Source organism: Phyllobates terribilis, unplaced genomic scaffold (assembly GCF_046119375.1).
Source record: "Phyllobates terribilis strain yellow unplaced genomic scaffold, ASM4611937v1 Scaffold_168__1_contigs__length_4147262, whole genome shotgun sequence".
NCBI lineage: Eukaryota > Metazoa > Chordata > Amphibia > Anura > Dendrobatidae > Phyllobates > Phyllobates terribilis.
In genome coordinates, this window is record NW_027362928.1 from 2,007,182 (window position 1) to 2,034,350 (window position 27,169).

General features: G+C 46.5%; 1 protein-coding gene across 1 annotated transcript; it reads right to left on the reverse strand.

The window, feature by feature from the left end:
- Positions 1–3,566: 3,566 nt before the first annotated feature.
- On the reverse strand, positions 3,567–19,700 carry LOC141207945 (PIH1 domain-containing protein 1-like). The gene is made up of 10 exons (XM_073664511.1): positions 19,586–19,700; positions 19,309–19,375; positions 18,897–19,082; positions 18,492–18,553; positions 18,329–18,410; positions 6,905–6,999; positions 6,387–6,436; positions 5,895–5,985; positions 4,486–4,623; positions 3,567–3,602 (listed from the first exon to the last, which is right to left on the reverse strand). Exons 1-10 carry the CDS (start codon positions 19,664–19,666, stop codon positions 3,567–3,569), a joined length of 888 nt encoding a protein of 295 aa, XP_073520612.1. The 5' UTR covers positions 19,667–19,700.
- Positions 19,701–27,169: the final 7,469 nt, after the last annotated feature.

Below are 27,169 nucleotides of genomic sequence, written 5' to 3' on the forward strand. Positions count from 1 at the left end.
GACTCACGGCTACTAAGAGTTGACCGTGTGGAAGACAGACCGGAAGTGGTGGTCTGCTATCCAATTAATAACCTGTTCACACTGATCAGTTCGCAATACTGGTGTTGTTCTGTGCTTCCCTAGTAATTCGGTCAAGAAGTGGGAGCGAGAAGATATGGCTGTTGGTTGTGGCACATTTTCACCTTGGCCACGGCCCCGTCCTCTACATGTACCATCACCAGAACGTCCACTTCCATGTCCCTTGCCACGCGCCTTGCCCATTGTAAAGTAAGTAAATAGCTTACACTCGCACTATCAATGGAAAAAGGGTAATAAAGTAGATTAGAACCGTGGAAGAGGAAAATCACAGTTCTATTTCTCTGGCCTACACCCGACTCTTTTAAACAATCTGAACAATCAGGGAGAAACTATTACTGTTTTTCTTTACGGAAAAAATACCAAAAGGTGAATAATAGAGATTTTTACCGTGGAATGGCAAAACCACAGTTATTGTTTACTGGGGTATACCAGAAAATTTTGAATAGATATATTTGCGGCTGAACAATGAGCGACACACTCAAACTGTTTATTTTTAGGTAAAAATGGCCCAAAAGTGGATAATACAAAGATTTGACCCGTGGAACTGCAAAACCACACTTGTATTTCTCGGGCCCACACCAGACTATTTTCAACAGATATATTTGTGTCTGAAAAATCAGGGAGACACTATTAGTTTTTTTTTACGGCAAAAAATGCCAAGATCAGGATAATAGAGATTTTTACCGTGGAACAGCAAAACCACAGTTATAATTTAGTGGTGTATACCAGACTATTTTCAACAGATATATTTGTGTCTGAACAATCAGGAGACACTACTACTGTTTTTCTTTGCGGCAAAAAATGCCAAAAGCAGGATAATAGAGATTTTTTACAGTGGAACAGCAAAACCACAGTTATAATTTACTGGTGAATACCAGACTATTTTCAACAGATATATTTGTGTCTGAACAATCAGGAGACACTATTAGTTTTTTTTTTAAGGTGACACATATTACTATAACTTGCACCCATAGTGCAAAAAAAACCAAAACCCTAAAAAAACACAATGGGTTCAACCGTACTCAAATTGTTAACTAGGAGCAATGATTATTGTGAATAATATAATATTTTGATTGGAGATGATCCACCCTCTGGTTCCACCACTGATCCTGAGAATGAAGGAATGGGGAACCTATCAGCTTTTTTTTTCCTGCACAGCTGTGCTCCCAACCGCCCACAGTGCAAAAAAAAACCCTAAAAAAACAATAGGTATAACCGTACTCAAATTGATAATTGGGAGCAACGATTAGTGTGAAGGATATAATATTGTGATTGGCGATGTTCCATCCACTGATTCTGAGAATGAAGAAATGGGGAACCTATCAGGTTTTTTTCCTGCACAGTTGTGCTCCCACCCATTGAGCAAAAATACCCTAAAAAAAATACCCTAAAAAAATACACGTACTCAAATTGTTAATTGTGAGCAATGATGAGTGTGAAGGGATATAATATCTTGATTGGCGATGGTCCGACCTGTGGTTCCGCCACTGATCCCAAGAATGAAGGAATTGAGAACCTGTAAGCTTTTTTTTTCCTGCACAGCTGTGCTCCCAACCACCCACCCATAGTGCAAAAAATAAAAAAAACAATAGATCCAACTGTACTCAAATTGTTAAATTGGGAGCGCGAAAAAAATAATGCATCCACTTCTTTCTAAATTAGGCTGTCAGACCCCCAAGAATGACATCCTAGTAATATGCCATGACTTATACCTCTTTAAATGTATGCAAAGGATAAACCTGGATATCCAGGTATACGTTCTATTGATTGATTTCTATAAGGGCCTATTTACACATGTAAATGTGTATCTGCTACGGACATGAATGATCGGCTGCAGCCCTTCCACTTGGCCAGTCAATGGATCCGCAAATCACAACAAGTAATTCAAGGAAATGGAAAAGTAAAAAAAAAAATTCTAGTAACATTGCATAGCGTACCGGCGATTGCGCTATTTAACTTGCCATCAGTGATTGACGGCATATAAATGGTTAAACAGCAGTGATTGACGCTCCGCTCTGGCCGCTGCTGTTACAGCAAGATGTCAGCTGTGTAGGATGGGGGCTCTGCTCCTGAGCCCACCCGAAACAGCAATCCAATGGACGGTTTCACACACCACATTATCCAGTGGTGTTTAATTTGCTTTTCTATTGAGGAAACAAAACCGTTTTAATAACGTTTTCCTTCTCTGGTATCTAGGAGCCATTTCAGCTATTTGTAAAGGGAATCTGTCAGCAGGTTTTTCTTGGCTATTCTGAGAGCAGCATGATGGGGTGAGCGCCACACTAGGAGTAGGACCACCGAGCCCAGAGCTATTGCAAGACGTGCAGACAAAATATACCAGGTATGAATGAATCCAATACAACATTATTGTTACTTGGGAATTAACCTACTTGGATATAATACATCCCTTGATATGTATACACCAAAAGGTCATTATCTTGGGAATACCTATATTGGCTTTTATTATTTGGGATTATATCCTTTTACTATGTGACCTAGGATATACTATCAGTATGCATTAGCACAATTGGAGCTACTACTATTTAGCCCTGGTGTCTCTGCAATTCAAATATTTACATTATACCTCCTCACTATTATATGGTATTACTATATATATGTGTGTGTGCTCTTTTCTTTCCCGCCATGTACCCAAATTGTTATAATAAAGGTCTTTTTTAACACATTGACCCCTTGTCGGATGTACTATATATTGGTTGTTGTTGAGAGCAGCATGATGTAGAGACAAAGACCCTGATTCTAGGGACGTCTCACTTACAGGGCTGCTTGTTGTAGTTTTGATAAAAATCACACTTTTATTAGCAGAAGATTATCACTAGAGGACTAGTAAACCTGCAGCCAGGTAGTCCAACCACGCCCCCCACCACTGATTGGCAGTTTATATACAGTGTACACAGAAAGCTGCCAATCAGTGGTGTGGGTGGGGTTATTATACAGAGCTCAGCATTCAGAGATCTGCATGAGAAAAAAAAACTGCAATTTTATCAAAATAACACCAAGCAGCCCAGTAAGTGATACATCGTTGGAATCAGGGCCTCGGATTATGCTGCTCTCAAATGGGATAGCAAAAACCTGCTGACATATTCCATTTAAAGGGGCAGCTGCTACTAAATCCAGACATGGTGCAAAATGTAAATTCTGCTGCAGATTTACTGCTGTAGATTTTTAATTCCTAAAAATCCCTGTAGATTCAGAGGATCTCAACCTTTTCAATGCAAATTATTTTCAAGACTTATTCACAGATATTATGAAATATTACAGTAGAAATAAAAAAAAAAAGCACAATACCTAAACCCCTTCCTTGGGAAAAATATACGGCAAGTATAAGAAAGACAAAAATTTATTCTGGAGTCATATTGAAGTCTAAATAGAATTGTAACCATACAATGTAAACAGCAGCGAATGTAAGTAGGATCCACTGGATCTATATAAGAGGAACGCTTTCCAAAGCCGATCTTCTGAGCCCACCGCTATGCTGGCTGGACCGGCATTGTGATCGTCAGCACCTGGAATATACGTCACGTTTTACTGCAGCTCATAGAACCAAATGATAAGACACAGAGCAGTGTGAGGCTTGTGACTCGCTATACACAAAATATACGACATGTTTGATGAATGGCATAAAGGAAAGCCGAAGCATTCAGATGTCTCTGGGCAACTATATGTTGTGATAGATAAGTTCCTGTCAGGATGAGGGGCAGCATCCTATCTGCTCACTCATCATGACAGGTTTACAACATGTTGACTCATGGACGTGATCAGTCAGTCAATCAATGACAGATGCACGTTCTTGATTCCGACAGGTAGGTCAGAGATGTCCGTCTCAATCAGTTTACCTTCACCCATCTAGGATGGATGGCTGCTGACATCGTTGGCCATTATGTCCATATGCAATTATTATCCCCTAATTGTGATGTACAGTACAAATTTATATTGTGGTACCGTGTTAGCCAGAAAATTTGATGGAAATAATTTTATGCCCAAAAATGGCAAAAGTATTCTCGGAGTGATACCTTTATTGGCTAACCAGAAAAAAAATATATATATGCAAACTTACAGAGCACACAGGCTCCTTCTTCAGACAGGATTACAAATGTTAAGAATTCATTTGTAATATTGCCTGAAGAAGGAGCCTCTGTGCTCTGAAAGCTTGCATATATTTTTTTTTCTGGTTAGCCAATAAAGGTATCACTCCAAGAATACTTTTGCCATTTTTGGGCATAAAAGTATTCACATAGAATTATCCACTAATTAAAAGAATTTATTTTTGCTAAATAAATGTATACATTTTTTAAAATTTTATTTTATACATTTTCTCAGAGAACCTCTTTAAGAAGGAGATTTCAGAATGGGCTATAAGACATGTCCAGCTTTGCTTAATTGTCTCACCTTACTGTCCTTGTTGAACTGAGCTCCACTTTGTTCTTGGATGATATTGTAAGGAATGAAGACGTCTAGATGATACAAATCGGGACGTCTGACTATTCTGTCTTCACCCAAGTCCAACACAAGAGATCTAGCAGAAGACTGTAAAGAGACGACCAGCGTGGTAACAACGCTTATGTCGCTGAATGCTTCTGTACGGGAAAGAAAGTTGTAACCAACAAGTGCACAAAAATCTAAACTTTTATCTTGATACGTGGCCAACTAGAAGTTACTGTGTAGCTCCACACGTCTCATACATTAAATCTGACACGTGGAGGAACTGCTCACAGAAAATGCTGAAAAATATTTTTTAGGATTCACACTGCATTAAAAGGGGTTGTCCACCACTTTAATACTAATGGAATATCCTTAGGATAGGTCATCAATATTAAAGTGCCAGACAACCCCTTTAAGTGAGGCATAATGAATGGTACCAGAATTTCACATAATGTAGCCTTCATTAGGCAGAAGGCCCACTCGGTTATATGAAGAAATCTGGGGTCCCCAAAAGCAAACCCCGTAATCACCAGATTCCCGTGTGGTGACTACTTAATCTGCTTTTTGGGAAGACCAGAACTGACCCCTATATTTAACCAAGTGGGTCCCCTCAAGCTACATTATCCTGTCTGATGAAGGCTACATTAGCTGAAACATTCTTAATCTTCATTATGCCTCATTTAACGCAATGTGAATCATGGACATGAGAAAAATCAAATTAAAAAATAAATACATTTAAAGCATTTTCTGTGCGATTCCTCCAAATGTCGCATTAATATAGAAAAAATAAAGAGCGGCGTGTTCTACACTATTGCAACAAGCCTCTTTCATCATTTCTATCATCATTATAACATCATTTATATGCACCAGCACCATGGAATCAATGGCACTATATAATTAAATAATAATAATAATATATACATCTTCGCACCAGCTTGTTTTCCCTCTATCTCCTCTCTGGATCTATGAAGCCAGAACTGTCAAAGAAGAGGTGATGGTGGAGATGGAGGGGAAACAAGCAGGGGGGGAGGCTTATATAAATGACTGGTCCCGCCGTGAAGCACTGGGCGTCTGTGCTTGGTTTGAACAGTCGTTCTCTGCTGACAGAGTCGTTTACAGAGATCTTCTTTCCCATTCCAACAGCTTGCAAACAACCCACCATGGTATGAAAAAAAAATTATATCATCATCATCCAGCAAATGTGTCACAGCTGCCAGCAATTGGCTACTGTGGACACATCAAAGCTGTGATGATAAAAGTTGGCAGAGGAGGACCGGTAGCACGAGGTTGGCACAGACTTTTAATAAGGGAAGACTTTTGGAAATCACATGAAATGCGAAAAGGTCACAATCCTAAACCACATATGAGGGTCTCACCACTTTAGGTAAAGAGATTTCAGCCACCAGAAAACTTGGGTGTCCTACAGGAGGTTCCGCCACAATCATGTAATCTGGTTTCACGGGTGAACTGATAAAAAAAGGAAGGAAGCAGTATATTGCAAGGGTACACCATCAATTTATGATCTGTTGGGGTCAATCTCTAATATAATAAAGGGGCACTGATGCTGGTAAAGAGGAACAGCCCCTTTCAGGGTCATTCTCTGCACATTGGCATCATGGCCTCCACTGTGCAGCGGAACGACAGCATAGATCCAGCAAAGTGAATGGGCTTAGCTGCAGTTCTCCTGCACAGTGAAAATCTGGGTAGCTGCCCCACACCAGCATATTCTTTAAAAAGGGCAGCGGGGTTACTTCCAGGCTGCAGCCCCCTTATTCTTGGAGTCCAAGAAGTTGGATATCCTATATCTTTTGTAAGATGGGATTCTAAAAAAAGTAAATGCATGCATTAAACCTCAAAGTAACCCAAACCTTTCAACTTCTGAGATGAGGGACTTGCTTGGAGTTAGCTGGGAGGGTCTGTAGGAAAAAAATAAAGACCATAAAGGCATAATAGTTAAAACAAAAAAAAAAACAATGTCCACATTGTTCTTGCACCATAACAAGCCATTCTGCAACTTCCCCCATCTGTTGGGTTTAACCCATCACCACGAGGAGTGGCGCTCCCCCATCTGTTGGGTGTAACCCATCACCATGAGGAGTGGCGCTCCCCCATCTGTTGGGTGTAACCCATCACCATGAGGAGTGGCGCTGCCGCTTCTGTTGGCTATAACCTATCACCAGGAGGAGTGGCGCTCTTCATACTTTGTGTACCTAGAGGAAATGTGGTATTATAAGACATCCAATCAATTGAATGGCCGACCATGTACTGCATGGATGAGCGAGGAACATCAGAGAAGAAGCCACCGATGCTCAACAGCAGCCTACTCTGTCGTCTTTTACAGACTGTATGCCATAGACTTGTACCTTAGAGTTGGGACTTATCCCATTATGTTCATTTCCTGAATCATCGGTTTTGATTTGGTTCTGATATTCTGTTCAAAAATGGATCCCAGGAACTTCCGATTTTTCGGCATTTTCCACTCTGAAGGGAAACCATAGATGATTAACAGGGTCGGACTGGAACTGAAACTCAGCTCTGGCATGTGAGAGCACGCAGGCCCGCCCGACGCGCGTTAAATTTGAAATATTTTCGTCAATTATTTGGGTATATGTCACAATAAAAATTGCTGCAAACTGCACTTTATCATTGATAGACAAAAACTGACATAATGTAAAATATAAACTTCCCTCCAGGAAAATGTTAATTTCTTTCAACTGGAGGGACGGACATATTTGTAATATAGAGCTCCATGTTCCCAAAAACGCTATGTTTGATAGTACCAGGAAAAGCAGGAAAAGTGAATCCTTGCAGATTTGAAGCAGTTTCATGTCTATTCTTTCAGTATTTTTGCAGCGTTTCTAAAGAACGGGACAAAAAAAATCTCAAAAAACGCAATATCAAGGGGATTTTCCTGCCGAGCGACAGGTTTTTTGTGCAGAAATGTTCTTCCCTTTCTTTTTTGTTTATATTTTGTGTTATACACTAGTGGCCAAAATTGAGGCAACACCTTCAGTTTTTCACCATCACCAATATTTAATGGAGGTTTTCACTGACCTACTTACTTGTACACACGCCCTCTTCTGCCATATGTATTCTATGTTGGTTTATAGTGACCTGGGTGTGATTTAAGACAGATATTGTGCGATTAAAATGCGGTTTTTATATTTTAATGCCAGTTTGTCATCAGAAGGTAAGCAATTACATGTTTTCGTTCTCAAAGTGTGTAAGCGGTTTCAAGAGACTGGTTCGATAAAGAATAAACCAGGTAGAGAAAGGAAGAAGGCTACAACTCCTCAGACTGATAGAAGAATTGTTAGAATCGCCCTAAATAACAGGAAATAAACTGCTGTTAACATCAACAAGGAGCTTGTCAACACCGGAGTGACAGTGTCTGATCGGACGGTTCGACGACGATTGGTAAATGCGGGGTTAAGAGCCAGAATACCAGGTAAAAAGCCATTTCTGAATGCCTCACAGCGTCAGAAACGTCTGCAGGGGCCAAAGAACATTGTAAATGGACCATTGAACAATGGAGAAATGTTATATGGAGCGATGAGACACGCATATCCATCTTTGGCAGCGACGGTGTCTGCTACGTTCGACGACGACCTGGAGAGGACTGGTTGCCAGAGGGTACAATACCCACCATGAAGCCTCCTCTGAGTGTTATGGTAGGGGGCTGCGTGTCCAGAGATGCAGGTGGTCGGCTGCAGGTAATTGAAGGAACAGTTAATGCTGAAAAGTACATCAAGGAAGTCCTTCAGCCTAAACTCATTCCTTCGGCACATGATGTATTTGGTGAAGGGACACCGTTTATTTTAAGATGGAGCCCCATGCCATACAGCTAAAAAATGTCTCTCTTGGTTCAAGGACAAAAATGTCCAGCTATTGAATTGGCCAGGAAACAGCCCAGATCTCAATCCTATTGAGAATCTCTGGGCTCGGCTCAAAAGAGCGGTGTCAAAACAGCGGGCTTCACACAAGCAGGAACTCATTGCAGCCATCATCAAATCATGGCTTCATATCATCACACCATCTGATTTACACAAACTGGTAGATAGCATGCCAAGTAGATGCCAGGCAGTCATCAAGACCGAGGGCTGTCCAACTGAGTATTAACATTTAGTGTTAGATATGAAAATAGGACAAATCAATGGCTTTTCTCCCACAGTCATCTGAGTGACAATAGTGTCCAATTTGTTGACAAATGAACAAATTTCCTGCTAATATTGTGTTTCTATATGAGATTTTATTTCTACTTAAAAACTTTACTGTGAAATCAAAAACATTCATGAAATTAGTATTTGTATTGGCAAAATGCTAAAAATTCATAAATCTTGGGGGTGTTGCCTCAATTTTGGCCACTAGTGTATAGAGTTCCTCAGTATATTTATATGTTGTCCCCCATCACCTTTTTCATCTCTCCTTACAAGTATGCCTTGTATCTTAGCTAAAACATGGTAGTAAGTAGCATATTAAACCCTTTTATAATGGGCAGTGTAGAATCGCTGCATATTTCAGGGTTATGCGCTCCTGAGGACTCATTAGTGCTGCCCTCCTCAGGCGAAACCTGGTTGTGACCTCGTATAATATGGGGCTAGCCGGTCTCACCTACCAGTTTGGGTCACAAACCCTTTTTCGTTTGCTTTGATGTTTTACTCATTGTTTATTACGTTTACACCCCAAATCTCTCCTAATCCTGGAGATCAAACCTATGAAAGCAATTTATGAATGATCGTAACACCTCTATGAAGGGTAATTATCATCTCCTTCATAAATATACATTTATATGTATAAATACATATGTGGTCAATGCATAGTACTGGCACATGACTTATCACTTTCCAGGACCTTACAAAGCACCAGGAACATTCATAACAAGCGGAGGAGAAGCGATTCTGGCAACTTAATAGGAAAGGATTCTTTACAGTTAGAGCAGTCAGACTGTGGAATGCCAACCACAAGATATAGTAATGGCAGATAGTATAACAGCATTTATAGAAGGGCTGGATACTTTTTTAACAAAACATGACATTGTGGGTTATAAATAATCTAGTAAAAAGAAAATGGATAACTTTGGAGATAGACCAAGGACATTAAAGTTCAAACTTTTTCAACCTATGTAACTATGCAAGTATGCAGAATGCACATTAGGAAAATGCTTGAAATGCAATTCCCTATAATATTATTTTACAAGTAATTTCCTCTTAATTTTCTGCTTTGTAAAGTGCTAGTTATAAGCCCAATCTATGGATCTAAAAAGTGCAAAACACTCCTGAAACACTTGTACGTATGTTCTATAATCTATGTTTCTTATGGTGCCTAAGGGAAGCCGTAATTATAAGACTCCTGCTTGGTAACAAGTGCAGTTATTTGCCTCCATAATGAAAGTGAATTACTAATGATGAAAGGGTTAATACTTGGACCCTGCATCAATAATAGCCCTTGTAGTAATCATGACAACTATTGTGAGGGCATAAACAAGTGTCATAAAGAAGATTCCATAAAAGAATGCCGCGCTGCCACGATCAGCGCCATTACTGATGATGCGCCTGAGGACCTTGAGCTTGACCACCCCACGTAATGTGCCAACGTTGGTGTAATTTGGAGGTTCTAGCAGGGAAAGGGGTTGTCTTCTTAGACACCCCGGGGGGAAGGGAAGGTAACAGAACGAGGGGTCCCCAAAACAGGATCCCCTTCTGTTACTATGTACAAACAGCTGCTCTTCTTTGGGAGTTCATGGATGGATCCTTGACTTTAATGGGTGATAAATTGGGAGGGGGGGGGGATACTCATCCTATTAGGGGTTATCCATAATGAGCAACCCCTGTAACCAAGTACCCAACTTCTTGAGAGACGGAGCTGGATCTGTAAGGGAGAAGTGGTAGATCCATCTGGGAAATCAGATCAACTAAATTCGTTCCAGCTACAAATGTGGTGACAGATATCGCAGTCAGATCTCTCCCACATCCAGTTTATCACATTAATAGTTGTAGCGCTGGCGTCCCTGCCCTCTGCTAGGCAGGGACGCTGCTCCCCTCACCGCTCTGCTCCGTGCCCGGCGTCCTCTCCCCGCTCTGCTGTCAGCGCGCGCTCCTTCCCGGCGTCCTCCTCCCGCTCTGCTCTCAGCGCGCGCTCCTTCCCGGCCCCTGTGCTTAGGGCGCGCGCGCGCGCGCTCGCGCGCGCTCCCCTCCTCTTAAAGGGGCCGCGCGCGCCGTCCTAAGGAGTCCCCGGCCAATGGCCGGAGGACTTCATCATATATAAGGCACCTCCTCCAAAATGGAGGTGCCCGAGCAATGTTGTTTGCACCTGTGTCTCACCTGTGCTTCAGCCCTCAGGTCCCGTTGCCAGTTTCCTGTCAGTTACCTGCCAGTTTCCTGCCAGTTACCTGCCTGATTCCTGCCTGAATACTTGTTACCTGTCTGCCAGTCTGAGGTCCGACGGTCTGCCTTACTACTCCTGTCAGTCTGTCTGAAGGACCAGCCTGCCCGCTCACCTGGGAGCGCACATCAGCTACCTGCCTACTTTCCTGAGGTCCGACGGTCTGCCTTACAACTCCGGTCAGTCTGTCTATGGACCAGCTTGCCCGCTCACCTGGGAGCGCTTCTCCGTTACCTGCCTGCTTGCCAGCCCGGAGGCTCCGTTGTCACGTGCTGTGACCATCAGCTACTTCAGACTCTTGTCCGCTCACCTGGGAGCGCTTCTCCGTTACCTGCCTGCTTGCCAGCCCGGAGGCTCCGTTGTCACGTGCTGTGACCATCAGCTACTTCAGAGACTCTTGCCCGCTCACCTGGGAGCGCTTCTCCGTTACCTGCCTGCTTGCCAGCCCGGAGGTTCCGCCGTCACGTGCCGTGACCACCTGTTATTCCAGAGACTCTCGCTTGCTCACCTGGGAGCACACATCTACCATATGCCTGCTAGCCTACCCGGAGGCTCTGCCATCACAGGTCGTACCTACCCTTTACCCAGAGACTGCCCTGATCACTTGCCGTATCTCCCTGTCCGTTCATCCAGAGACTGCCACCCGCTCCCTTACAAGGGCTGCCCCCTTGTATAGTAGCTCAGAGGTTCCGCCTCCCAGACCCGTTACAGTTTGCTCGGGCCATGGAACCCGGTGGCACCCAAGCTCCCTCGCTCTCGGACCTCTGTCTTGAACTGTCCCGTCAGAGGTCCCAACAGGAGGCCATCCTGGGTCACCTGCGGAATGTTAATACTCGCCTGAACACTCTGTCTGATCCACCAACAACCTCCGCCAGTGCCATATCTTGCAATCCGGCAGCTCCGCTGCCCACTAATACCATGGTATCCTACCCCGGACCCCGGCTTTCTGCACCTCCTCGCTTCGGAGGCGACTCCGTCCAGGCTCGGGGCTTCTTAAATCAGTGCACCCTGCATTTTGAACTTTTGTCCTACCAGTTTAACTCCGACCGGGCCAAAATTGCCTTCATCATGTCCCATCTCACCGGGGAGGCCCTGGCCTGGCTAAATCCTCTATGGGAGAGAGGAGACCCCCTGGTGTCCAACTTGCCTGCTTTTCTCACGGCTTTCCGGAAAGTCTTCGACGAACCCGGACGGAAGACCTCATCTGCATCATCGTTGCTACGCCTCCGTCAGGGGAGTCTCACCGTGGGCCAATATGCCATACGGTTCCGTACCCTTGCCTCGGAGCTGACCTGGGATAACGACGCTCTGGTTTCCGTCTTCTGGGAGGGTCTGTCCGGCCGTATTAAAGATGAACTTGCCGGTCGGGACACTCCTACCACTCTCGATGACTTAATAACTCTTGCCACCCGGATTGACCTACGGTTCCAGGAGCGTGCCAGAGAGGTCACCCGTGAGAGGAGGTTACCACGTCTAGCTCCTACTTTTCAGAAACCCGTCACTCCTTCTGTGTCTAACCAGGTACACCCTCCTGAGCCTATGCAGGTCGACCAGACCAAGATAGTCAAGACCCGTCAGGACTTACGCCGTGCCGAGGGGACCTGCTTCTACTGTGGCAGTAAGGAGCACCAGATCCGTGCCTGCCCGGAAAGGTCGGGAAACGCCTGTGTCTAGGTTCGCTCAGAGAGGTCCACCTAGACAAGAATAAATCCTCTCCATCCCTGCTGTTGTCAGTTTCAATCGTCTACGGGGAGAACCGTTATTTCGAACTAGCCCAACTGGACTCTGGAGCAGCCGGGAATCTTATTTCACAGTCCCTGGTAGAGAAATACCGCATCCCCACCAAACCTCTGGCTGTACCCTTGTCTGTGGCTGCCGTGGATGGGGGGCTCTTACCACGCCCCATCCAACTCATCACCGAATCCATTACTCTGCAGGTGGGAATGCTGCATTCTGAGAGTATCTCCTTTCATGTTCTGCCTGGACTCTCTCACGCCCTCTTGCTAGGTCTGCCTTGGCTCCAGAGACATGCACCCGTGCTTGACTGGCAAACCGGAGAAGTCCTTCGCTGGGGACAAGACTGTCATAAGACCTGCCTGGTTCCCGTCCATCCCGTCCGTCCCTCTCCTACCCCAGCTAATCTACCTGGACTTCCAATTCCTTATTGGTCTTATGCTGATGTCTTTAATAAAAAGGAGGCAGAGACATTACCCCCTCATAGACCATACGACTGTCCCATCGACCTGTTACCCGGTACTACTCCTCCCCGTGGGCGTATTTATCCTTTATCCGCTGCTGAGACCCGGTCGATGTCCGAATATATTGAGGAGAATCTGGCCAGGGGATTCATCCGGAAATCTACCTCCCCGGCGGGAGCAGGCTTCTTTTTCGTTAAAAAGAAGGACGGCTCTCTCCGTCCCTGTATAGACTATAGAGGCCTAAACCAGATCACGGTGAAGAATAAGTACCCCCTTCCGCTCATTCCAGAATTATTTGATCGTCTGAGGGGGGCTAGAATCTTCACCAAACTAGACCTCCGTGGGGCGTACAACCTGGTTCGTATCCGTCAAGGGGATGAATGGAAGACGGCATTCAACACCCGGGACGGCCACTATGAATACCTGGTAATGCCCTTTGGTCTCTGTAACGCTCCTGCCGTTTTTCAAGAGTTGGTCAATGACATCTTCCGGGACCTTCTCTACTCCTGCGTAGTGGTGTACCTGGACGACATCTTGGTCTTCTCTCCGGATCTCCAGACTCACCGGAGGGACGTTCGTCAGGTCCTGCTCAGGCTCAGGCAGAATCACCTCTTCGCTAAATACGAGAAGTGCCTCTTTGAGCAGACCTCGCTTCCGTTTTTGGGCTACATTATTTCTCAGACCGGCCTACGAATGGATCCAGAGAAACTGTCTGCCATCGAGAAATGGCCTCGACCGGAGGGGCTGAAGGCCATTCAGCGGTTCCTGGGCTTCGCCAACTACTACCGCCTCTTCATACCACACTTCTCTTCCCGGACTGCCCCAATTTCCGCGCTCACCCGTAAGGGTACTAATCCCAAAGAGTGGCCGCCCGAAGCAGAAGAAGCCTTTCTTTCCTTAAAACAGGCCTTCTCTTCCGCCCCGGTGCTGCATCGCCCGGACGGCAACAAGCAGTTCTTCCTGGAAGTGGACGCCTCCTCCTCTGGAGCTGGAGCGGTACTTACTCAAAAATCTTCTTCCGGGAGGATGGTAACTTGCGGCTTCTTCTCTAAACTCTTCTCCTCCTCAGAGCGCAATTATTCCATAGGAGATCGAGAGTTATTGGCCATCAAACTGGCATTGGAGGAGTGGCGTTACCTGCTTGAGGGGGCTCTTCACCCGGTAATAATTTACACTGACCACAAGAACTTGGCTTATCTCCAGCATGCCCAGAGACTTAACCCGCGCCAAGCCCGGTGGTCCTTGTTTTTTGCTCGTTTTGATTTTGTCCTTCATTTTCGCCCGGCTGACAAAAACGTCAAGGCGGACGCCTTGTCTCGATCCTTTCTGGTATCTGATCTCGAGGAAGATCCGAAACACATCATCGATCCCGCCAGAGTAATGCAGGTGGCTCCCGTGAGTCTAAATCGTCTTCCTCCCGGAAAGACGTTCGTATCAGTACCTGATCGGGAGAAGATCCTTCACTGGGGTCACTCGTCCAAACTGGCTGGCCACGCTGGTCAGAAGAAGACCCTCCAGCTTATTTCCCGGCACTACTGGTGGCCTACCCTGCACAAGGATGTAATAGACTTTGTTTCTGCCTGTGTGTCCTGCGCCCGCAACAAGGTTCCGAGACATCTGCCAGCCGGTCGCCTCCTTCCGCTCCCAGTACCTGCTGCCCCCTGGCAGCATATTGCAATGGACTTCATAACCGACCTCCCACTCTCTGCCGGTTGTACGGTCATTTGGGTGGTCGCTGACCGCTTCTCCAAGATGGCTCATTTCGTTCCCCTGCCAGGTCTCCCGTCTGCACCAGAGCTAGCTAGAGACTTTATTCGTCACATCTTCCGTTTTCATGGCCTGCCCCTCCACATCGTGTCGGATCGTGGGGTACAGTTCACCTCACGCTTCTGGAGAGCCACTTGTAAACTACTAGACGTCACCCTGGACTTCTCTTCCGCTTACCACCCACAGTCCAATGGTCAAGTGGAGCGGATCAATCAGAACCTGACCAGTTACCTCCGACACTTCGTTAATGCCCACCATTCTGACTGGGTGGATCTCCTACCATGGGCCGAGTTCTCTTACAATAATCACGAGAGCGAATCCTCCTCCAAATCCCCGTTTTTTGTAGTCTTTGGTCAGCATCCTCGGATTCCTTTTCCTGTCTCCACCTCGGTGGACAACCCGGCTGCGGAATCTCTCGTTAGCAAATTTTCCTCCATTTGGGAGAGTACCCGATCCGCACTCCTTCAGTCTTCCGAGCGTATGAAAAGACACGCTGACAAAAAACGTCTGGACCCTCCTCAATTCCGTCCTGGGGATAAAGTCTGGCTCTCGTCCAAATATGTCCGGCTCAAGATCCCTTCCTATAAGTTAGGGCCTCGGTTCATCGGCCCACTGGAGGTCATCAGTCAGATCAACCCGGTGGCCTATAAATTGAAACTCCCGGCCAACTTACGGATCCCTAACTCCTTCCATGTATCTCTCCTCAAACCTGTGGTACTTAACTCTTTTTCCAAGTCTACAGGTACGCCTCCTGCTCCGGTTTCTGCTGTGGACGAGTTTGAGGTAGAGAACATTCTTGCCACCAAAAGGGTAAGAGGAAAGACCTTTTTTCTGGTAGATTGGAAGGGGTTTGGTCCTGAGGAGAGAACGTGGGAGCCCCGGGAGAACATCCATGTCCCTCTCATCCTAACTAAATTTCTGTCTGGCCTAAAAAAGGGGGGGCCTAAAGGGGGGGGTACTGTAGCGCTGGCGTCCCTGCCCTCTGCTAGGCAGGGACGCTGCTCCCCTCACCGCTCTGCTCCGTGCCCGGCGTCCTCTCCCCGCTCTGCTGTCAGCGCGCGCTCCTTCCCGGCGTCCTCCTCCTGCTCTGCTCTCAGCGCGCGCTCCTTCCCGGCCCCTGTGCTTAGGGCGCGCGCGCGCTCCCCTCCTCTTAAAGGGGCCGCGCGCGCCGTCCTAAGGAGTCCCCGGCCAATGGCCGGAGGACTTCATCATATATAAGGCACCTCCTCCAAAATGGAGGTGCCCGAGCAATGTTGTTTGCACCTGTGTCTCACCTGTGCTTCAGCCCTCAGGTCCCGTTGCCAGTTTCCTGTCAGTTACCTGCCAGTTTCCTGCCAGTTACCTGCCTGATTCCTGCCTGAATACTTGTTACCTGTCTGCCAGTCTGAGGTCCGACGGTCTGCCTTACTACTCCTGTCAGTCTGTCTGAAGGACCAGCCTGCCCGCTCACCTGGGAGCGCACATCAGCTACCTGCCTACTTTCCTGAGGTCCGACGGTCTGCCTTACAACTCCGGTCAGTCTGTCTATGGACCAGCTTGCCCGCTCACCTGGGAGCGCTTCTCCGTTACCTGCCTGCTTGCCAGCCCGGAGGCTCCGTTGTCACGTGCTGTGACCATCAGCTACTTCAGACTCTTGTCCGCTCACCTGGGAGCGCTTCTCCGTTACCTGCCTGCTTGCCAGCCCGGAGGCTCCGTTGTCACGTGCTGTGACCATCAGCTACTTCAGAGACTCTTGCCCGCTCACCTGGGAGCGCTTCTCCGTTACCTGCCTGCTTGCCAGCCCGGAGGTTCCGCCGTCACGTGCCGTGACCACCTGTTATTCCAGAGACTCTCGCTTGCTCACCTGGGAGCACACATCTACCATCTGCCTGCTAGCCTACCCGGAGGCTCTGCCATCACAGGTCGTACCTACCCTTTACCCAGAGACTGCCCTGATCACTTGCCGTATCTCCCTGTCCGTTCATCCAGAGACTGCCACCCGCTCCCTTACAAGGGCTGCCCCCTTGTATAGTAGCTCAGAGGTTCCGCCTCCCAGACCCGTTACAATAGTCTATATTTGTTATGTCGTTCTCTGTAAATATGTAGAAATTCTAAAACTCTGTCTTATATCGGCACTAACTCTCTAAGCCCAAGGGAAGGGCAGCCCTCCAGCCATGGTTCCCTAGAGGTTTCCTCCACAGGGGGTTTTCCTCTCCTGAGTGCTGGAGGGTGACTCTTCGTGAGTCGAGGGTTGTGCCATTTTCGGTGTCATGTAAATTTAAATAAAGTTGAGAACGTTTGACACCTAATTGCAATGCTTTGTGTATTTATTTTGTATGTGTCTGATTCATTTTGTTTGGGAGTCGGGGTCCATCACACTTCACTGAGTCATACGTCTGGACATCTGCTGCCAGCAGTTTTGCCCCAGGGGTTGCCCCTGCTCTGGGGAGTTTGATGGAGCAGAGAAGACAAGAATTATAGCACTCATCCTCAGAATAAGGACTTCTATTACAGTACTACAAGCAGCTTCCTCGCCTCATTCACACAGTGAGTATTTTGGGCACTAATTTACATCAGTATTTGTAAGCTGAAAACCAGAGGGGAACAAACACAGTGAAAAATAGTAACTGAAACACTTTCACCTCTTCTGTTTTGGATCCACTCCTGGCATCTGCTAACAAATACTGATGCAAAATATCGCCATGGAAGTGCCCTAAATTCTTACTGACTGATTTGACTGTTTGAGTTGCAGTCAAGCAACAGAGGTTGCAAGCGTTAAAGGAGTTTTCTGGTATCAAAAACCCCTGTCCCCCTTGCCATTTTTCTCTATCCTGAACCTGTGCTGCCTGCCCCGATCTCAGACTGTCTGACCTAGTCCTTGTCTTCGCTCTCCTGTGTCTGGTACCCTGGTACCTCCGGAATGCTGCTACAGTCCCGGGGACTGCCCTGAAGTGGTACCTGGTGTCTATCGGCGGCCCAGTCTATCCTCACCACCAGAGGTTCTAGTGGAGACCCAGTAGACACCTAGTCACAACCCTCCCGTGGGGCAGTGGGTCCATACCCACCAGTGTTACACCCACATAGCAAATGTGGTACCAATATTCAAGAAGGGGATAACATCTGAGCCTGGAATTTATAGACCGGTAAGTTTAACTTGTACTGTGGGCAACATCTTTGAGGGTTTGCTAAGAGATACTAACCTGGAGCACCTCAATAAGAATAACCTAAACATATGATTATGAGGGATCTGTCCTGCAAACTAATCTGAAAAGATTCTATGGGGAGGTAAGTTCTAGGTTGGACCAGGGAAACTTAGTGGATGTTGTCTATCTGGACTTTTCAAAGGCATTTGATACGGTGCCATACAACAGGTTGGTACATAAAAATTTTCAATATATTATATGGTAAACTTGCTCCACGAAAGAACAAGTCCTTGTGTGGTCGATGGAAAAAATCAAGGAAAATATCAGTGATGCGGTCGTTACCTCTTGACAGCTCCATTTGGTACTTGTTCTCTAGTCCCTCCATGGCCACGGTGATAAAAAATTCCCTGAAAAGCTCATTATTCTAATAAAAAAAATACAAAGTAAGGAGCTGACACAAAGGAGAGCAGACAGCTCGTATGTCGAAATAAGCAATTGCAGTTACCTTAATTTTCTCAAAGAAGGTGCCATTAATCACTATGTCGTATGCAGTGCAGCCGCATCCACCTGTAGGACAAAGTGCACCAGGACTTAGATACTTTGCGGTGCCGACTCAATCCATTGACCTTAGTAGGGCTGCTATGAATAAGTGGTATAAGTTCTTAAAGGGGAATCCAAGTAGTGGACAATCCCTTTAAGTCCCAAATCTAAACCAAAAAAGTTCAAAAGTCAACAACAAGATGTCAAACTTTATTCCGCAGACTGGAAGTGGACCTACCAGAACCTGTGGAGATGGCACCTTTGACCATTGAGGATTAGTAAGTTGTAATACTTGCTATTTTAACCCCTTTAAGGATATCTCTGGACTACCCCTTTAAAAAGAGACGCGCTGTATTAAAAAAAACCGTACTATTATCAACTTCAACATGGGGCTCTCCAAGGCTCATGGGGACTTGATAGCCAGAGGGATCATCAGATTCCAGGATGCTGACTAACTCCTGCTCCGTCAGGTCCGGGGGCGCTGGGATCTGGTTCGACTTGCAGATGTTAATAAAGATTTTGGTATTTTTGGATGTGCGAGTTTTAATGCAGAAACCTAACACAGAAATAAAAACAAAAAGTGAACAAAAATACAATAAAATTGGCAAAAGCCAAGCAGCATTTACATGTAACCAACTGTATAAGAAAAAACGATGTGACCCCCCACGTTGGTTGCATCATGTGACCGTTGCAGTCAATAAGACCCCACTGCCCCACTGTGGTATCTGTCACATAATATGCACAAAGTAATCTGGATAATAATCAGAGGACGCTCATCTCACCCGATTGGGGTCTGATCTGTCTGCTTTCTGGTAAGTTCGGTATTCTGCTCTGTATCTCCTGTTTGGCCTGAAATGAGGCAACAAGTGAGAATCAGTGAGTAACATGAACAGGATGGTTCTGCAAACTGATTTTTCCTGCACCAAAATAGTACAACTGTGAGGAGTCTAAAGCCAACAATACACATTAGGTAAATGTTGGAGACTGCAGCGCCCCCGGCGGCTGACGGAGGAGACATTCACCCTGTGATTGCTGGCCTCTCCAATTCATCTTTCGTACCTTCATCAGCATCTGTTCATACAGCGCTTCCTCCATGTTTGTGTTCATTTCTACAGACAGCAGCGACTTGTCAGACGCCATTTTTTCGGTCAAAGACAGAAGCTCAGGGATCTTGTTTTATAAGAGAAAACCTGAAAAATGAAAATATGTATTAATCTTCTCCACATACAACGACAAGGGGAGAGTGCGGGAGCCTGACAGCCCACGGCACGACGGGGTGCGGGAGACTGACAGCCCAGGGCACGAGGGGGTGCGGGAGCCTGACAGCCCACGACACGAGGGGGTGCGGGAGCCTGACAGCCCACGACACGAGGGGGTGCGGGAGCCTGACAGCCCACGGCATGACGGGGTGCGGGAGACTGACAGCCCAGGGCACGAGGGGGTGCGGGAGCCTGACAGCCCACGGCACGAGGGGGTGCGGGAGCCTGACAGCCCACGACACGAGGGGGTGAGGGAGCCTGACAGCCCACAGCACGAGGGGGTGCGGGAGCCTGACGGCCTACGGCACGAGGGGGTGCGGAAGCCTGACAGCCCACGACACCAGGGGGTGCAGGAGCCTGACAGACCACGACACCAGGGGGTGCGGGAGCCTGACAGCCCATGGCACGAGGGGGCGCGGGAGCCCCACTGCCCACGACACCAGGGGGTGCGGGAGCCTGACAGCCCACGACACCAGGGGGTGCGGGAGCCTGACAGCCCACGACACCAGGGGGTGCGGGAGCCTGACAGCCCACGGCACGATGGGGCGCAGTAGCCTGACAGCCCACGACACGAGGGGGTGCGGGAGCCTGACAGCTCACGACATGAGGGGGTGTGGGAGCCTGACAGCCCACGACACCAGGGGGTGTGGGAGCCTGACAGCCCACGACAAGAGGGGGTGCGGAAGCCTGACAGCCCACGACACGAGGGGGTGCGGGAGCCTGACAGCCCATGACACGAGGGGGTGCGGGAGCCCGACAGCCCATGACATGAAGGGTGCGGGAGCCCGACAGCCCACGACACGAGGGGGTGCGTGAGCCCGACAGCCCACGACACGAGGGGGTGCGGGAGCCCGACAGCCCACGACACGAGGGGGTGCGGAAGCCCGACAGCCCACGACACCAGGGGGTGCGGGAGCCCGACAGCCCACGACACCAGGGGGTGCGGGAGCCCGACAGCCCACGACACGAGGGGGTGCGGGAGCCCGACAGCCCACGACACGAGGGGGTGCGGGAGCCCGACAGCCCACGACACGAGGGGGTGCGGGAGCCCGACAGCCCACGACACGAGGGGGTGCGGGAGCCCGACAGCCCACGACACGAGGGGGTGCGGGAGCCCGACAGCCCACGACACGAAGGGGTGCGGGAGCCCGACAGCCCACGACACCAGGGGGTGCGGGAGCCCGACAGCCCACGACACCAGGGGGTGCGGGAGCCTGACAATATTGGAAGTGGGATTCTGCACACCTACAGCTAGCTACTTATTGTCCTGAATGTAGTAATCACCTTGGCACATTCCCATCTTCTTACCTGTAGTACAGACGCCAAACACCACTACTCTGACTGCAATCACCCAGCTACAGCGTCACCATGCCTCAGCAACAGGGGAGCGTCTAGATTGGAGTTGATGTCTTGAGGGGGAGGAGTGATTTCATGGAATCATGACGTCACTGGAAGGGGTGGGGCCTTCTCAGTCCAGTGGACACTATTCCACCTGCAGCTGCAGCAGTGCGCACATTGTGCCGGGACAGGAGGACTGGTGATGAGGAGCTCGTGTTCAGCGTTGTGCTGTGAGGACTGAGGCGGGGAGAACTGACCATGTGAATAAATGCTGTGCTGGCATAAAGGGGGGGTGGTGTGAGGGGCATCCAGGGGGCTGTGTGGGTGGTGTGAGGGGGCCAGGAGTGGATTAAGAGTGGCAAGGGCCCAGGACACACACACACCTGATGTATCATGTGACATGTCACATGATCCCCTGTGATAGATCATGTGATAGTTCACGTGAAATTAATTTGGCACAATATTAATTATAATAATTTTTTTTAGGCTGTGTGCCCACTATTCGTTTTTTAAGCGTTTCCGCAGCGGCAATTCCGCTGCAGAAACGCTTAAAAATGCTTGGTAGAAGGTCTGCCATGTTCCCCAATGATAATCCGCATGTGCTGTGCACATGCGGAAATTTCCGCTGCGGATTATCATTGCGGAAAAATCCACAGCACTACCAATTATTCTGCGGAAGTGCGGCGAAAAGAGGGATTGGAAAAGCGGATGCCTGGTGTGTTTGGAACCATACTTTGAAACATTGTGGAACCTCTGTGATTTGTCCTGGACAGTTACCTATTGAGGGATTTAAAGGAAACATCGCCCAAGGCATCTACCGTGACCTCAGATGGACTAGAGATCAGATAAGTCCATTTCTCTTTTTTGGTGTTTTGAACAGTATTTCTGTCATGTAATGGTACTCATTTGTATAAGTGGGTGATTGCTGCTCTTATCTATCTACCTACAGTACAGACCAATTTTTTTGACACACCTTCTCATTTAAAGATTTTTCTGTATTTTCATGACTATGAAAATTGTACATTCACACTGAAGGCATCAAAACTATGAATTAACACATGTGGAATTATATACTTAACAAAAAAGTGTGAAACAACTGAAAATATGTCTTATATTCTAGGTTCTTCAAAGTAGCCACCTTTTCCTTTGATGACTGCTTTGCACACTCTTGGAATTCTCTTGATGAGCTTCAAGAGGTAGTCACCGGAAATGGTTTTCACTTCACAGGTGTGCCCTGTCAGGTTTAATAAGTGGGATTTCTTGCCTTATAAATGGGGTTGGGACCATCAGTTGTGTTGTGCAGAAGTCTGGTGGATACACAGCTGATAGTCCTACTGAATAGACTGTTAGAATTTGTATTATGGCAAGAAAAAAGCAGCTAAGTAAAGAAAAACGAGTGGCCATCATTACTTTAAGAAATGAAGGTCAGTCAGTCCGAAAAATTGGGAAAACTTTGAAAGTGTCCCCAAGTGCAGTTGCAAAAACCATCAAGCGCTACAAAGAAACTGGCTCACATGAGGACCACCCCAGGAAAGGAAGACCAAGAGTCACCTCTGCTTCTGAGGATAAGTTTATCCGAGTCACCAGCCTCAGAAATCGCAGGTTAACAGCAGCTCAGATTAGAGACCAGGTCAATGCTACACAGAGTTCTAGCAGCAGACAAATCTCTTCAACAACTGTTAAGAGGAGACTTTGTGCAGTAGACCTTCATGGTAAAATAGCTGCTAGGAAACCACTGCTAAGGACAGGCAACAAGCAGAAGAGACTTGTTTGGGCTAAAGAACACAAGGAATGGACATTAGACCAGTGGAAATCTGTGCTTTGGTCTGATGAGTCCAAATTTGAGATCTTTGGTTCCAACCACCGTGTCTTTGTGCAACGCAGAAAAGGTGAACGGATGGACTCTACATGCCTGGTTCCCACCGTGAAGCATGGAGGAAGAGGTGTGATGGTGTGGGGGTGCTTTGCTGGTGACACTGTTGGGGATTTATTCAAAATTGAAGGCATACTGAACCAGCATGGCTACCACAGCATCTTGCAGCGGCATGCTATTCCATCCGGTTTGCGTTTAGTTGGACCATCATTTATTTTTCAAAAGGACAATGACCCCAAACACACCTCCAGGCTGTGTAAGGGCTATTTGACCAGGAGGGAGAGTGATGGGGTGCTACGCCAGATGACCTGGCCTCCACAGTCACCAGACCTGAACCCAACAATAAATACACAGAGGAATGGATCCCATAAATAATTTGTCAACAAATAAGGACCACCCCCCTAAATTTTTGCTTATATACAGTACAGACCAAAAGTTTGGACACATCTTCTCATTTAAAGATTTTTCTGTATTTTCATGACTATGAAAATTGTACATTCACACTGAAGGCATCAAAACTATGAATTAACACATGTGGAATTATATACTTAACAAAAAAGTGTGAAACAACTGAAAATATGTCTTATATTCTAGGTTCTTCAAAGTAGCCACCTTTTGCTTTGATGACTGCTTTGCACACTCTTGGCATTCTCTTGATGAGCTTCAAGAGGTAGTCACCGGAAATGGTCCTCAAACAATCTTGAAGGAGTTCCCAGAGATGCTTAGCACTTGTTGGCCCTTTTGCCTTCACTCTGCGGTCCAGCTCACCCCAAACCATCTCGATTGGGTTCAGGTCTGGTGACTGTGGAGGCCAGGTCATCTGGCGTAGCACCCCATCACTCTCCTTCCTGGTCAAATAGCCCTTACACAGCCTGGAGGTGTGTTGGGGGTCATTGTCCTTTTGAAAAATAAATGATGGTCCAACTAAACGCAAACCGGATGGAATAGCATGCCGCTGCAAGATGCTGTGGTAGCCATGCTGGTTCAGTATGCCTTCAATTTTGAATAAATCCCCAACAGTGTCACCAGCAAAGCACCATCACACCTCCTCCTCCATGCTTCACGGTGGGAACCAGGCATGTAGAGTCCATCCGTTCACCTTTTCTGCGTTGCACAAAGACTCGGTGGTTGGAACCAAAGATCTCAAATTTGACTCATCAGACCGAAGCACAGATTTCCACTGGTCTAATGTCCATTCCTTGTGTTCTTTAGCCCAAACAAGTCTCTTCTGCTTGTTGCCTGTCCTTAGCAGTGGTTTCCTAGCAGCTATTTTACCATGAAGGTCTACTGCACAAAGTCTCCTCTTAACAGTTGTTGAAGAGATGTGTCTGCTGCTAGAACTCTGTGTAGCATTGACCTGGTCTCTAATCTGAGCTGCTGTTAACCTGCGATTTCTGAGGCTGGTGACTCGGATAAACTTATCCTCAGAAGCAGAGGTGACTCTTGGTCTTCCTTTCCTGGGGTGGTCCTCATGTGAGCCAGTTTCTTTGTAGCGCTTGATGGTTTTTGCAACTGCACTTGGGGACACTTTCAAAGTTTTCCCAATTTTTCGGACTGACTGACCTTCATTTCTTAAAGTAATGATGGCCACTCGTTTTTCTTTACTTAGCTGCTTTTTTCTTGCCATAATACAAATTCTAACAGTCTATTCAGTAGGACTATCAGCTGTGTATCCACCAGACTACTGCACAACACAACTGATGGTCCCAACCCCATTTATAAGGCAAGAAATCCCACTTATTAAACCTGACAGGGTACACCTGTGAAGTGAAAACCATTTCTGGTGACTACCTCTTGAAGCTCATCAAGAGAATGCCAAGAGTGTGCAAAGCAGTCATCAAAGCAAAAGGTGGCTACTTTGAAGAACCTAGAATATAAGACATATTTTCAGTTGTTTCACACTTTTTTGTTAAGTATATAATTCCACATGTGTTAATTCATAGTTTTGATGCCTTCAGTGTGAATGTACAATTTTCATAGTCATGAAAATACAGAAAAATCTTTAAATGAGAAGGTGTGTCCAAACTTTTGGTCTGTACTGTAGGTAGATAGATAAGAGCAGCAATCACCCACTTATACAAATGAGTACCATTACTTGACAGAAATACTGTTCAAAACACCAAAAAAGAGAAATGGACTTATCTGATCTCTAGTCCATCTGAGGTCACGGTAGATGCCTTGGGCGATGTTTCTTTTAAATCCCTCAATAGGTAACTGTCCAGGACAAATCACAGAGGTTCCACAATGTTTCAAAGTATGGTTCCAAATACACCAGGCATCCGCTTTTCCAATCGCTCAAAGAAATATAGGAATGGAAGCACTTATCCTGGGTGCACCTATTATGGTCTCTCTCCTCTAACATTTCCCTGTCCCCTGATGAGCCCCATATCGAGGAGAGGGTGAAACGCGTTGGGACTTTTGTTCTTTGCTGATGGCTATATATTTCTTTGAGGGATTGGAAAAGCGGATGTCTGGTGTGTTTGGAACCATACTTTGAAACATTGTAGAACCTCTGTGATTTGTCCTGGACAGTTACCTATTGAGGGATTTAAAAGAAACATCGCCCAAGGCATCTACCGTGACCTCAGATGGACTAGAGATCAGATAAGTCCATTTCTCCTTTTTGGTGTTTTGACCAGTATTTCTGTCATGTAATGGTACTCATTTGTATAAGTGGGTGATTACTGCTCTTATCTATCTACCTATATGAGCAAAAATTTAGAGGGGGTGGTCCTTATTTGTTGACAAATTATTTATGGGATCCATTCCTCTGTGTATTTATTGTTTTTTCCACTGACATAAATGTTGTGTGATTTTTTGATGTTTAGCATGTCAATTATGGCATGACTAGTATATACTGCTGGTCAATATGTTTATTGTTTGTGTGTGTGCTTAGGGATACGTAGGGATAAGCAAGGGACAGCCTCCGAGGAGCGGGGACACCAATCTGCACTACTAGGGTGAAAACACTCCGATGTTAGGGAGGGAGAGATACTCCACTAGGGCTGCTTAGGGCAAATCTGTCTGTACTACCTACCACCCTTATTATCCATCCCTCATATGGTGCTTTTATTGATATGTGTAGTTAATTTTTGTCCTAGTTGTACTATTGAGTACACTTTTAAATGGCTTTGATAGCAGCCTTCAGCTCGTCATCATTGTTGGGTCTGATGTCTCTCATCTTCCTCTTGACAATACCCCATAGATTCTCTATAATAGATTCTCTATGGGGTTAAGGTCAGGCGAGTTTGCTGCCAACCAAGCACAGTGATACTGTTGTTTTTAAACCAGGTATTGGTACTTTTGGCAGTGTGGACAGGGGCCAAGTCCTGCTGGAGAATGACATTTCCATCTCCAAAAAGCTTGTCGGCAGAGGGAAGCATGAAGTGCTGTAAAATGTCCTGGTAGACGGCTGCACTGACTTTGGTCTTGATAAAACACAGTGGACCTACACCAGCAGATGACATGGCTCCCCAAACCATCACCGATTGTGGAAACTTCACACTAGACCTCCAGCAGCTTGGATTGTGGGCTCTCCACTCTTCCTCCAGACTCTGAGACCTTGTGGAGTGTGTCAGTGACTGCCTTCTGGACATCTGTCAAGTCAGCAGTCTTCCCCATGATTGTGGAGCCTACTGAAACAGACTAAGGGACCTTGTTAAATGCTTAGGAAGCCTTTGCAGGTGTTTTTTGTTAATTATTCTAATTTATTGAGATAATGACTTTTGTGTTTTCATTGGCTGTAAGCCATAATCATCAACATTAACAGAAATAAACACTTGAAATAGATGACTCTGTCTGTAATGACTCTATATGAGTTTCACTTTTTGTATTGAAGAACTGAAATAAATTAACTTTTTGATGATATTCTAATTTAGTGATATGCACCTGTATTATTAGAATTATCACACCAGTACACCTGTTTTCTCATTTGCAAGATTTAAGTAAACCTTGTATTATATCTTTTTCATTTGTGAATGTCCTTATACTTTCAAGCAGAACCTAGACACCCCACAATACAATAACCCATCGATCACTACAAGCCCTCCGTTTTCCATGGATATCCATATTATAGACTGAGTATACCTTTCTTATGCCTGAACTGCGCACCCCTCGGTGAAGACAGTGAGTTTTTTGGGGGCAGCTTATGGTCGTCTCAGGATATGAACACCC